The sequence below is a fragment of the Montipora foliosa genome, chromosome 1 (assembly GCF_036669935.1).
Source record: "Montipora foliosa isolate CH-2021 chromosome 1, ASM3666993v2, whole genome shotgun sequence".
NCBI classification, from domain to species: Eukaryota; Metazoa; Cnidaria; class Anthozoa; order Scleractinia; family Acroporidae; genus Montipora; species Montipora foliosa.
In genome coordinates, this window is record NC_090869.1 from 33,715,860 (window position 1) to 33,730,859 (window position 15,000).

Genomic DNA, 15,000 nt, shown 5'->3' on the forward strand with positions numbered 1-15,000 from the left:
CTTTCAAAAAAATGCCCAATTTCTTCTAAATACCCAGATTTATTTCAAAATTTGTTTCGAAATGATCACATAATTTGCATAAAATGCTGGATTCCTGTGGTGAAATTGTATGGAAGCACTTTCAAACTGATTCAAAATAATTTATGAAGTAGACAATGTTAGTAGTTCATCTCCTTTCATATTTCTCTTTGAAACGAGCAATTAATAAGACAATTTGCAGTTAGCAGAGTTTGACATTTCAAGTCCCATAACCGAGGGCAACTACCGCTGCATCAATTTCAATGGCTACTGCTTCTGCCAATATATTGAGCTGCCTAAGCTTTCAGGCCTGACAGTGATGCTAACAAGTCATGCTGGGAACATTTTGGGCCAAGCCGCTGACCGGTAGTATTTGTATGGAAGGTGCCCACCTGGAAACAGTGGAAGAAGCTTGTAGAACCATTCAAACTTATTTTTACGCCATCGGTTGTATTTTTCGAAACATTATCGTCTGAAATCCTAAAATTTTTTAAAAATTCCGTTTGACTGAAAAAATCCGCATTTTTGTATCTAGCGGCCTACGAGGCTTCAACTGGTGCAACTGCCTACCTACAGTTTGCACGTCAGTTAGCGAAGCATCATAAACAGAAATTTGACACAACTCATGGATACAACTCATGAACCCGTTTCACGACAGAGAATTTACAGAGGCTACCGGCAGTGATAAACGAAATGCGAACTGAGCATAGTTTAGGTCGATATTTTCCCAGGCCTCGCTCGCCAATCGCTTTGGGTTGGGACACCGATTAAGGGCAGTGAAAAAGGGAGGCCTAGGAACTATGTACACTGGCAATGAAGGATACTTAAAATGTAACAAATCTTTCCACGCCATAGTGTTTGTGATTCACCTATGAAAGATAACGATGAAACAATATACCGTATGAAAACTAGGAACAATTTGTTCTAGTTAAGGTAAATAAATCGACTGGCTACGTGTTTTAACACACTTTTCCACTGGCTACCGTTTCATGCTCTCCTATCGTGTTAGTGGCTACCCTGCGAGCATTGACAATGACAATGATAGTTAGCCGGGAGAAGTGTCTCACTTGGCTTGCTTTGTTCTGCGGGTTCCATACCGAGAATCAACAGCTTGTCTGAATTTTGCTCTTGACTGCATGAGTCTTCTAGTCTGAATACCGTCGTAACCTCCTAGTAATTTGTCACATTTATTCCAAAGATTCGGCGTGTTTTAACTCCGGGAATCGTAAATTGGAGCTGTTTTTGGAGCTTGCTGGTTTGAAGACGCGTAACATGGGCTTGGAACTTAAAGAATTGTTTATCAATGATGCCTTGAAGTGGAACTGTACGGGTTATCTCGTATAACTTTTGATTAGAGATTATGAAACTATAATCACCATTTTGTGGGTCTTTTTTGGAATATCCTTTGTCAAGAGATTATAAATAATCTCTTGCCTTTGTAAACCATTTTTCGTAAGAAACTGCGGTAGATCACGTCGAGTCACTCTGTTTCCAATTGGGTTAAATTCCATGCTTGGACTGAATGCAGAAGCCTTGAGCGTACTAACTGTCAAGTAGTGAAACGTAGGTTGGGAGGCTGATATTGCGGTTGGTAAGTGCACGTCGGTTTGAGTTAAATGCTGTGAACTCTGCTTGGATTTGCATGTCTAGAAATAGTGTTGAGGAATCTGAAGATACATGATATCCTAAATATCTGAACTTTTTGACGTTTTCTAGCGCGCCACTTGAAAAGTGAAGGGTTGCAGGTTGTTCATCTGGTTTCAGGTTGAAACTCATTGATTTTGTTTTATTTTCAGCAATAACTAGACCGAGTCTCGTGAAAACTGACTCTACCACTGCCAATGCCTTATTGAGTCTCGTTTCATCTGTATCAAAGAACACAATATCATCGGCAAATAAAATTTTGAACATACGCCTAGAACCACTAGCAGGACCCGTTGAACGCAGCTTACGCGGATTGCATTCGCTGAGAATTTCAAATTTGAAGTTTACACCTGCGTCTGAAACTGATGTCTGGATTTCCGCCTCAACCACCGAAAGTACATATTGCAAAAAACAAACTGAACAGATTTGGACCCTCGTCAGATCCCTGTCGAACTCCGGAACCAAGTTTGAATGAGATTGTACCAGATTTGATTGCTGTTGTGTTTTGATGAATAGCGCGTAGAATATTTGCAATTTTAGTAGTACCAAGCATTATTTTAACATTTTCATGTAGTTGCGATCGGCAGAGAAGATCGAATGCGCCGCGAAGATCAGTTGGTTTCTCCTACGCTTCCCGAGAGAGAAACCACTGCGAGTAACCGTTAGTTTCTTTGAGTGAGCCGCCCTCCAGCGCCAAGGACGATTAAATTAAATTTGAATCGGTAAAACGAGTTAGTAAACTTGTTTCGGCGCATGCGTGTGCGTTCAGCTACGTAACTGCTGCGTTTGGCTGAACTTGCTGTGTAATGATTCCATATTTGTCCCGCGAAATAAGAAGTGAAATCCATCACGTGGGATGTGACGTACTTCTCACACATGATCGATGGAAAATCAAACGGTTGCTCGCAGTGGTTTCTCTCTCGGGAAGCCCAGAAGACACCAACTGCTAGCAGGGTAGTTCGTGGCCGGTCATTGACAAAAATTCACCCCTTCAAACTTTCAGACACTCATATCATGGTGAAAGTGAATCATGGAAGATCGTTGCTCCCATTGGTCAAACCAACGAGTGCACCCAGGAGCAGCTCATCAAGGGGAGCCTCTTTCTCCACTAATTCCTTGAGTCCACCCTTTCTCGAGTAGGTTTTTCCTCCATAAAGTATCACAATTTCCTTGACGCTGAGATATAGGTCTGTTTTCATAGGCTTTTACAACAGTGGGCCTACTGAATGAGGGAGATTGGCTTTCCAACAGTAGGCGTGCTGAATCTCCCAAGGGAGGTATCTTATAAATAGATCTACTCGGGAGACGGTTGACTCCTAGGCAAAGTATGGGAGATAGAGGCTTCCTTTGACCAGCTCCTGGTGCACCTTTGCTCTCGGGAAACATAGGGTTTGATTAAATAAACAGTTAAAAGAACAATGAATGGTTTATTAATTAGCGATGACAGTGATCGCTAGGCATCTATAAAAAGGTAAGAAGAGTATATAGTAATAGTGAGAGTAATAATAATGATGCTAATGATTATGATTTAACAGCGCTAACTTCCAAGGATCGAAAAACATTACCGGTATTAAATGGCCAAGTTAGCTAATACAATTTCTCTATTGCCTGTTTGAGCCGAAGCATAAGTCCTAAGATCGTAATTGTACTTTCCTTTACAAAGTTATACATCATTTGTCTTTATAGCAATCAAATGCCCTCCTGGAGGTAGTTCCTATAACGATGACAACTACTGCCATAACACTACGACGAGAGATAACTGTCCAAGATTAAAGAATCTCCTGTCGCAGAAGATATGCTGCATGGCTGACGGAGAATCCTCGTGCTGCAGATCGGGCGGCAATCGTTGCCATGATAGCGTCAGATCTTGAGACTGCCACCCAGGCCCTGATGATGGTAACTTGCTGTTCCTTCCATGGAAAAGAGACGTGTTTACCCGGAGGGAATGTTTGCCACGATGCTGGGGCAGCTGTCCGGCCATATCGACCCAGTCCTGATCACAGCCGCGAGGTAATTGTGTGCTGTTCAGGAGCAAAGCCTTCATGCTCTACCTCTCCACTGTACGTCAATATAATGACGTGGACTAGCTATTGTTTTAGAGAAATTCTTATTGTAAAGCAAAAACCTCTGCTCTTCGCTGGTACTGACAGTAAGGCCTTTTCCAAAACGTCGTGCTACTGCCGAGCCGAACTCAAATGAAATTGTCATTTCGATTTAAGCACGGCAGTAGCACGCCGTTTGAAACCATTAAGCGCGGCATGGCTGGATTAGGTTCGGCACGACTACTTAGCACGGCAGGCCTTGCCGTGCCACACGGCAGTAGCACGACTTGGTTTAAAACGGCGTGCTATTGTTGCGCCGAACTTAATTCATAAATTAATTTAATGAATGTTGCATTATTTGCATACTATGGATGGTGTGTTTTGTCTTTTGAATTTGGCGCGACTGTATTAGGTTCGACGTTTGAAACCGCTGCCGTGCCATCGTAGTGCCACTGCCGAGCCAAATTCATTTAAGTTCGGAACGGCAGTAGCACGACGTTTGGAACAGGCCTAAGCTCTTTCCTTTCTCCTCCGTTAACTCAACAGCTCTTTTGGGGTTTGTCGCGCATCCCTTCCCCCCTTAGGTGGAAGGAAGGACGAGGGGGAGGATAATGCTGCCAGGTTTTGTCTTTATTCTTAAAGCATTGAAGTCAAAGAGCATTGACAAGAACTGTAAAACGAGAACTTCGTAGCTCCTGAGATATGATGGAAAGGAACTTTTAGTAGCTTATTCAACGCAACGTTTAGTCTATAAATAACGATTGTGAAACCTTTTGCATTGGATACAGTGGGATAAAATTATGGAATCGAAGCACCGAAAGGGACTGCAAAACATCTTATGGTTTGTCACTTCTGACGTCAAGGAAGACCGTCAATCTTTTCAGGGTCAGAGACTATTCGAAAGGTGGAGAAACAGACTCCTTAACCTGCATGGCGTAGTCAGGAAAGGAGGAAGGGGAGGGGGGGGGGGGGGGGGAATAAAGAGAACAGCAACCGGTGATCTTTCAAACAAATTTCTATCTTTTCTTATACAGATGCAGACTACGTCTAGTACAAGTAGAATTAACTGTGGGTTCTTAAGCGCCGGATACCAGCTGCACTCCACCGCCTACGTGAAGTTGAACCTTTGCTAAGCAACTTGACATACAACGATTGAACTGAAACCATTTTCGAACGGAAGGTGCAAAGTGCAGGTTAGGGTTGCAGGTCAGTGTTTTACCATAACCGCGCACCGGTGGCTCAGTTGGTTGAGCATCGGGCTGTCATGCGGGAGGTCGCGGGTTCGAACCCCGGCCGGATCAACACTCAGGATCTTAAAATAACTGAGGAGAAAGTGCTGCCTTTGTAATCTCGTCTGCAAATGGTTAGACTTTCAAGTCTTCTCGGATAAGGACTATAAACCGTAGGCCCCGTCTCACAAATGTCTTCTATGTTCATAAGTTCCCTGTGGGACGTTAAAGAACCCAAACACTATTCGAGAAGAGTAGGGGATAAAGTCCCCGGTGTTGTGGCCGTCCTGTTCTCTCCAGCAGAAGTGGCCGGCTTGGCGGTGATGTCTCTAAAAAGGCTTGTGGTGCATGAGGCCACCTAAGCAGAAACAGCCACAAGTCAAAAAGGGACTTTGCCGAGTGCTGGAACATGTAGATGTAGATGTTGATGAACTGAAACACCCCATACCTTAACAAAAATGCTAACCTTAGGCTTAAACATTATCTAAAGCACAGTGTTTAGGGCTAATGTTAGCATCAGTAAAGGTTTGGGTTATTTGAGCTATGGTGAAACAATGACTTGCAACCCTAACCTGCTACCTGCAGTTAAAATTTTCCTACTTTTTGGTTTTCTAAAAATAGTGCAAATCAACTTCTTTGGCTTTAAAAAAGGCAAGAGTTGTTGTGTCTAGCGATAAACGACCTTGCATTTCACGTGATCATCAGGGGGTTCATAAAGGATTGGGCACTGAACAAGTCGACCAATTGTTTACAAGATTTTGCTTGCTTATTTTCATCATATCCACATACTTTCTTTTGCCCAAAAATTAAAAATGCCTGCCTGCAAAAACCTGATGACATCCTGTGCAACGCCTTGATGAAACCTCTGTCATTTCACATATGTTCAGAAAAGCAAGTTATTGGATGCAAGCAGATTTTTATATCCAACAAGAAGTGTCCCTTTAAATCTAAACATTTCCTACCGATTTCTAACAATAACGTTCGGGTAAAGGTTAGCGTTATTCTAAGTTTGGAGTAAATGCTGCAGTTTATCCTATAGTGGCCCACAAGGGACTTGATGCAAATTAAATAAAGTTGCTGCAAATTAAAAATATTATTAAATAGTTGCTGCAAAATAAAACATCAAAAGTATGCGCGCGCACTGAAGGAAGGACAGGTACAAAACAGAGGTCCCAAGTCACAGGTCATTGTTTTAGCAATACAGAGACAACCATAACTGTTTACAAATGCTAACATTAGGTTAGCTTTACTGGATGTGACTTGTATTTTGTATCTGCCCTTCCTTCAGTGCATGCGCATACTTTTGATGTTTTAATTTGCAGCAACATTCTTTAATTTGCCGCATTTCCCTTGTGGGCCACCTTATTATCCTCACTTGCGGACACTTTGCGACGTTATAACTGTATTCTGAGACACGAGTGATGCTGGAGTTGGGAAAAAGAGCAGGGGGACACTTTGTGACGCTTATTGAAATCTGCGTTCACCTAATTACACAATACATACAGTACAAACAGTCATACATTCAACCTCGTTCCCAGGGTTCTCTCTTACTCTTCCCATGGAGCAGGGGAAGAGTAGGAGAGAATCCTGGGAACGAGGTTGTCATACATTCTTTACTGCACATCTCCCTTGGGGGACGGGGAGGGGGAATCCCACTACACCTGCTGCCTGCGTTTCCCTTAAGCTTGTTGCTGATCATGGCCGGCTATTATACTTTTACCAGCCACCAAATTGAAATGTGATTGCAAAGAGCATCCAACAGCGTCGCCAAAATTGAGAGGATGGGTGACTTTACACTAGACGACAGGATTAATTCAAGGTCAGAAGTTCACCTCTTCTTGGTTTTCACATCACAGCATGGCAGCCTTGAACTGAAAAATGGAAACCACCTTGGTGTCCCATCATACTCCGTCAGGAATTTAGTAAGGTGAGCTCTATTCTTATGCAAGCAAGTTCTTTTGTCTCGATTAAAATAACGTTGTTGCTGATTACATGGGCCAATATCAAAAACACCATGTTTGTTAAAATATATGATTTCATGCCTCTGAGGAGAAAATAATATTGGTTACCAAACTCTTGCTTAATTAAGGAATCCATTCTTCCAACTCATCTTCAAAACTGTGGTCTTCACAATACAAAAAAGGGGTTCTGTCTCGTTGGCGTCCTGGCATAACATTGTACACATGGCAACGTCGCGTGTGGGGGTCCTCATCAGATGGATCTGCTGGTAGTGAAGTAAAGAAGTCATCCTGATAGCCTGGACAGGTTTGCGAAGGACAGGCTGGGCCACAGTGAAACTTGATGAAGGGAAAATCCCTCCTACAGATTCCATCAACCATGGAAAATACTTGACATAACACATCAGATGGTTTCATTTTATTCTTGCGCCTGAAAAAACATATGACAGCAATGTTTACAATGAAGAATAACAATTATTAATGAATGTGAAGATTTAAGATTTCACTAATAATTACAGCATGTACAGCCAAGATGACTTGAAAAACAGGAAACGTAAGATTCAACATAGTCAATAAAATTGTCCGTAACTGTTGCTCGGTTGCTTGAAGCAGGACATGTTTTTTCTGTTCTCCTAAAAACTCCAAAGTGATTGGCAAGTCCGAAAAGGCTAGTAACATTTTTTTTCATGGCATGAAAAACAGCAGAGAATAAACAGTGTACAAAATGATATGAAATTGTTGGGTAGAAATACATAAACCCAAAATCAAAGAAAAGGATATGGGTACGGTGCTTACTAAACTTCAAGATAGTGCAACTCTAGTAGCAAAATGGTATGATTTAAACCTCCTACAGGAAAACCTGAAAGAATATTACACAATGAACATTCGAAATAAAAATACAAACTGCACTGATAAAACCAGTATAACTGTTAATGGTAAGGACATAATAGAATCAGACAGTTTAAAGCTCCTAGGTGTAACTATTGATTGTGAACTCAGTTTTGATAAGCATGTGAGTGATGTTTGCATGAAAGCTAGACAGCAAATAGGGGTGATTATGAGGTTAAGGAATCTCATACCAACTGAGGCCAAATTACAACTTTATACTGAAGGCAGCCGTCGTCCCTCACTTAAAGTATTGCCATTTAATTTGGCATTTCTATAGGGCCTCGGATACTCGTAGACTGGAGAGAGTGCAGGAGTAGGGATTGCACGCAGTTTTTAAGGACAAGATGTCTAACTACCAACAGTTGCTAATAAAAGCCAAGTTACCATCCTTGCTCAATAGGAAACAACAAGATATATGTATCTTAATAGACCTTATTCATAAATGGCGGTCAATTTATAATTCTTTTGTCGCAGTGCAAATTAGCCTACCAAGCCTCGATACCATACAGTGAATTGAAAAGAATTCTTGGTCTAAAATGAGGCTTGGTAGGCTAATTTGCACGTGGAGAAAAGAATTATAAATGTGACCGCCATTTATGAATAAGGTCTATATATGAAGTGAAACATAATTTGTGCTCGCAGACAATTTGTAATTTGTTCATGACTAACAATCATTCCTAAAATTTACGGCAAATGGATTTCTATCTACTTAGGTTTAGCACTAAGTAGATAGAAATGATATGGAAGACATGAGTATGGAAAAGACAAGTATGGAAAACATTCAATAAGATATTTACGCCCTAGACTGTTCTGGAGCCAGCTATCAAGTACAGACAGATCGGCTGCCACTCTCAGGCATTTTAAGACAATGCAATGCAAATGCAATTTAAGTAAAATCATAGAAGGTTGTAGTCGGTGTTACTTATGTAATTCATTCATGATTTTATTAATTTTAATTGTAGTTATTTGTATTCTTTAGATGAATGGTAACTTATTTGTATTTGTATTGTTTTCTATATTTAGCTAAAGATTTTAGTTAGGTGTCCCCTATTGGCAGAGGATATTCTCCCCTGCTAGACTTCATTTGACATGTTAATAAAGTCATTATTATTATTATTACTATTATTATTATTATTATTATTATTATTACCAGTATTATTAATATTATTAGTGAAATTAATAAAGTTGTTTTATTATTATTATTATTAATATTATTATTATTATTATTATTATCACCATCATCATCATCATTATCATCATCATCAATGTGCAAATGAAATATGCTTTGTTTTCTTCAAGAGTCCTCACATACAGATAGTGTATCATTTTCAGTCTTGGTTGTACCCACAATAGCAATTTTTAAAAAAAAATGTTTTTTCATCACCAGTAAGGAAAGTTACGGGTGTAACGGAAAATGTACCAGGTGCAATGTTTTCGGCTGTGACCAACTTTTGGAAAAACGAATATAGATTTGTATACCATAAAATTAATGTATGGCCTTGTAAAAAATAGGCCCTCAAAGCGTGCATGTGGCTATTGTATTAATATACATGTACATGTGTAATGCCATTACAGAAAAGCACTGTTTGTCAATTGTACAATAGAAACAATTGAACCATGAACGGTCATGGATTTTTTTTTACATTTTCTTTTTTTGGCATCCAATCACAGGCAAGTACTATCAATGACATTTCCTCCTTTACCTACATGTATGGAAGAAAAAATAGCCCACAAATTTGCAAAAAAGTTTACTTTGAGTTGTGGACAGTGTTTGAAAAAAAATCTAAAAGAATGCATGTGTTGAAAAAATTCGCCATTCTCTTTCAAGACTATCTAATCTTTGGCATTGATTACAGCAAATGCACACCTCGCATCTAGTCAAGTTTATTCAACAAAACTTTTCACCCAAAGAATATTAGTCTTTTAATCTCTTTGTCAAATGAATTTTGATTTAGAAATTGCTTACTCCTGATTACTGTCATGTCTTTATTCTTTATGGTAAAAATATTTGTGCTGATGAATAATTATTATCAAAAACCCCAAATTTGGTTTATTTTTTTAACAGTGTTGCACTTGTCTTATACTTTGTGTTTTTCAGCAGCGCTAATGAGTACAAGAAAAAAAGAATTAAGAAAGAAAGGATCCACATCAAGTACAACCTGAACTCACGAGCCCCAAACCTACTCATGCGCATTTAACCACTCAGCCATGTTGTTCAAAATATGCAAGAAACGTGGACACTCACTCTTTTCCTTTGCAAACAGACTGATTCACTGACTATTCAGAATTTGCCATTACTGTATCACAAGAGGGATAAAAGGCTAAACCTTTTTCACATACCTGCTGTTGTATGCAATCTCAATCATTTTCTCTTCCTCCATCAATTTTAGCTTGTAATTAAGGTAAGGGTTCATCCAAAACTTGCCAGCATCTCTGTAAAGAACAGTTTGGCCATTTGGAAACTCAACGTTACTGTTCTTCTGTGCACGAGATAGCAGGCGATGAAACAAGGCCTCAGGAAGGAACTTGCTAAATAACACATAGAACTTCTTATCTGTGTAATGGTCATGCCATACTGGTTTATCCCCATCTGCAGACAGTGGAAGCAGGGAGGGAACAAAGTGTGTTGCCTGTACATCACAATGATGCCCCCTTTTCATTTCTATTCTCTTGTATTCTAAGGGACAAATGAGATCATATTGCTCAAGGAATGCTGTGATAGCTTCTTCATCTTCCTTCACCTTGCAAATGATGCTCTGTAAAAGCGCTTTGGTCAAGATTCCTTTCCTCTGCAGAAGGCCCCAGTCATGCCTTAAGCCCCTGTGTTGGGTGCTTTTTGTTGATGGGGTAATGAGTTGGATGACTATATCAACCAGTATTTTAGGCTTAAGAAGAATCCAGTTTGACAAATCCACATCTTCCTTCTTGTCAACATAAATGATCAGCCCTTTCTCGTGAAAATACTCCAAAGTTTCCTTGGACCAAATACATGCGTGGCAAACAACATTGTCAATTGTCCTTTGGAACTCACAAAGTGTGACACAAAACCTGGCATTTGGATTCTCTTTAAGGTTGATAATTGCATCTTGGATCTGAATCCATGACAGAGGGATTTCCCTTCCAATGGTTTCCTTGTTTTGTTCAGCAACAGATATGATTTCCCTTTGAAGTGCTTGAATTCCATTGTCCATGTTTCCCAAGGAATTCTCTACAGGAAAGAAGAGCAGCATTTCAGCATCATTTGCAACCAGCTCGTCACAGTACTTCTTCCACAGGAATTGTTTTAGATGATCATCCAATAATTTGATGCACTTATTATCCATGTTTCCTCTGTGTGTGCCAACTAGAAAGATTGGTGTTCTGCGTGGTACATGGCTGCAAATAGATTCCATCCAGAACTGAAGTCTCTGAATGTGTCTGGATATGTCCCTAAAATACATGTCTGCAAATTCTGCCATGTTAAATACAACGATATATAATCCATGATGCCTAAGAAAGAGATGATGATACGAGTAGTAATCCTTATCTCCAGCAAAATCAAGCACCTTCATTTTAAAATAACTGAACTTTCGGTTCAGTTCACTCTTCGATTTTGTCATGTCTTGGACACCTTTATCTCCAACAATTGTAACATTAAATATTTGGTCATCTTGCTTCGCATTGTTATTGGCACCAACTGGGGATTTCATGTTCATGTATGAAGATTCGATGTAAAGATTATAACAGGAAAATGTTACATATATTATGACAAAATAAAGGATTGCTGGTAACAGTACCAAACCAAAAGAAAGGAAGACAATACCAAACACAATGAGTGCCAGCTTTCGATACCATATCCCTGAGAGTAATTCATAAAGTCGCAGTGCAAATACAATTGCCAAAAAGAAATGCCAGACATATGATGCAAACACAGCAAAACCACAGGTGAATTCAAAGTTAACTTCAATAAGTGACAATGCACACTGGCAACTCACATAGCCAAAACAAACAACGAAAACATATTCATAAAATGACATTACTTCTATGGGTCTAAACTTTGTAGCAATGAACTTGTGTTGACATGGATGACACCATTTTATTTCAGTAGCTTTAAAGAGAATCCCTTTTAAAAAAAGGAACACGAAAAACAAAAGTACTCCAACCGTACCTATGGATAATGTAATACCGACATAAATAATCATCTGACAGGCACAGCATATTCCATCCACGTAGCATTTCGTCATAACAGAAAGAAAGACACTTATCGTCAGGAAGCGAGGTTTTCGGGTCCATTCATTCACTTTCGTGTATGCTGATGGTCTGAAACGATGGGCGACTCTGGGTTGCAAGATAGCTGACAAGAATGCTAATAATGATACTGCAGTGGCAAGGATAAATATGCCATGACCTCGTGTCTTCACCAAATGACGTAAATGTGAGGATATTGATGCAATTACAAAACAAAATATGAAGACCACAAATAATGTCAGAGTTTTCAAAGGTAATGACACTAGGAGAGTAGCATCTTTCCTAAGCAACATTAACTGACTTGAAACGGCCTTGAAAAACCAGCTGAAAATTCCAAACGCAAGATCTTTCTTAGTATCGAGGGTTTTCCATTCCTTGTCCACAAGTCTCTCCTCTATACCCTGCGTTTTCTCTTGTCTCGGATCAAATGGCTCCCCGGTCAGCGACCTGACCAAGCTGGTTTTTCCAACTCGTGCATCACCCAGAACCAAACACTGGCCGCGAAAAACAAATTGACTCTGAATTTGTTCCTCCTGCGTATCTTCGGGCAAAGGCTGGGAAACTGAGCTTTTCAACAATTCCTCACATCCCTCACTTCCTTTTGCAGCTTTTGGCAGCCAACGATCGAGTTCTGCATTGTGTAACTGCGCCGTTACATCGTTGGAGCTTTGATCATCAATGACTGAAATACGCTGAATGTCAAAACTAATGTCCTGATCCATACTAAGCAATTGTCGTGCTAGTACGAGACGTAACCTCAGAACATCCTTGGCATTTTGTTACATCGCAGGGATTTTTCCCTTATGCAAATCTTTTACGTGGGTAATCGATGACCGATCATTGACTCGTAAAACATTCAGCTCCTCTTGTACTATATTGTGTTTACAGGAACCAGATCGAGTCAGAGGCCCGTTTCTCGAAAGTCCCGATAACGTTTCGGGCCCGAAAGGCCATTTGTGAAACTGCCAACCGATTGTTTTGGAAAGCTCTTCTACATTGAAATCGGTTGTTTGTTTGCGCGCCACTTTGCAATATTGTCACGCAATCTTGCGTTTTTGATTGGCACTTTGCTCCGATAGTTGAAGTCCAATGGTGTGTCTCGAACTGTGCCTTATTACATTGTGAACCTTCTCCATTGTCGTTTTGGAATCGATAACTTTAATATTTTGGAAGGCCCTTCAAATGGATTTGAAATGATTAATTTCTTCGAAAAACGTTCGCGCGTGGAATCCAGTAATGGCGAACCGGGAGATGTTGTTGTATGAACTTTAACCACGCGGCAGGTTAGTTTGCAGGTTGCAGGTTGCAGGTTGCAGGTTGAAATTTACTGTGACTGTTACATGAATAGCTAACCTTAGCCTAATTAGGCCTAAAAACGTTTCTTTAGGCCTCCTTAGGCCTAAAAAACGTTTCTTTAGGCCTAATTAGGCCTAAAGGTTAGCTATTCATGTAACAGTCACAGTAAATTTCAACCTGCAACCTGCAACCTGCAACCTGCAAAACTAACCTGCCGTTCACCACGGGGTTTTCGCTAAGAAATCGTGTTGTTGAATTGATATTTCAACCCCCTTACAGTCCTGAATTTAATTCTTGTGAATTTTGTTTTAGGTCGATGAAGGCATATTTGAGAAATCACGAAACAGTTTTCACAGAACAGTAATGAACTTGCGATCATTCAAGGTTTGCAAATGCAAACAATCACGCCGGCGTTACATTGTGGATTTGTCATTTAAGAATAAATTTTTGCACAGCCTCGCGAATCCCACCCAATGTAGAGTTATTACGCCGTAAATTTATATTGTAAAAAATAGAGATGAAGGTTTTGAACGGGTCCAAATACCTGACTTTAGGAACGTCAACAGCTGGCAGCAAGTTAAAATTTGAACTTGCACCAAGTTCCTCGGAGCAAACTGCACATTGCGTCGCAAAATTACAAAGTGGCGCGCAAATGAACAATCGTTTTTACTGTTCAAGGTAACAAAAAGAGAGATGACTGTGAAGTTTGACGACTTAGATAGATAAAAAAGATATAAAAGGAATTGTGACACCCGGAAATGGTGCGACTTTCGAGAAACGGGCCCCGGGTTCTATCGAGGCCAAATGGATGAACCTGACTCTTGCTCGTGTAAACGTAATAGCGTGTTTCAAGACACTATGATCTTACTAGTGAGGTCGTTACAGAGTGGAAGAAAGCATGAAATTTGGCACAAAGAATCTTGTTGGAGTAAAAAAAAAATTTGTGCGTGGACGCCACGTGATTCGATGACTGGGTTGGGTGAGGGGGAGACGCATCAGTTAAATTCTAGATAAGCTGCATCAGCATAGAAACGAAGCTGATAAATCAATCCACTGAACCAAAATTATAGACCTTATTCATAAATGGCGGTCAATTTATAATTCTTTTGTCAAAGTGCAAATTAGCCTACCAAGCCTCGATACCATACAGTGAATTGAAAAGAATTCTTGCTCTAAAATGAGGCTTGGTAGGCTAATTTGCACGCGGACAAAAGAATTATAAATGTGACCGCCATTTATGAATAAGGTCTATACACTGGGTTGTGTTGGTCATTTAAATAAAGGTGTTTATGTCACGTGAAAATCGCATGTTTCCTTCTTTTTTCGCTCATGTTGAATGATCTGACTTCAGAGCATGCCTGAATTGAGTTTGACATCGTTTTTTTTTAAATAGTTTTCCTTAAGCGAATAAGAAACTGAGGAAATAGGAAAACATGCAATCGCTGCCATGTATGCAAAGGATAATATACAACAGATGCCAAGCGCGGGAAAATATGCAAAAGGCGCTAAATATGGGGAGCGTAACTCCAGGAATTCAGAAGAGGATCACTTTTGCTTTTATGTCAAAAGTTTGATCTGTAAAGAATATTTTCATTGGTGTTGTATATCACTTCAATTAATCAGGAGCTGCTGTAGCTTCATTCAGAAAACACAATATTTGATGACCTGGCGATGCAATTTAAGCTTGGGTGGCAGGCG

General features: G+C 40.0%; 1 protein-coding gene across 1 annotated transcript; it reads right to left on the reverse strand.

Annotated features, from left to right (window-relative positions):
* Positions 1 to 4,706: 4,706 nt before the first annotated feature.
* On the reverse strand, positions 4,707 to 13,280 carry LOC137997169 (uncharacterized). The gene is made up of 2 exons (XM_068843008.1): positions 10,120 to 13,280; positions 4,707 to 7,321 (listed from the first exon to the last, which is right to left on the reverse strand). The coding sequence occupies exons 1-2, from the start codon at positions 12,726 to 12,728 to the stop codon at positions 7,018 to 7,020; spliced, it is 2,913 nt and encodes a 970-aa protein (XP_068699109.1). The 5' UTR covers positions 12,729 to 13,280; the 3' UTR covers positions 4,707 to 7,017.
* Positions 13,281 to 15,000: the final 1,720 nt, after the last annotated feature.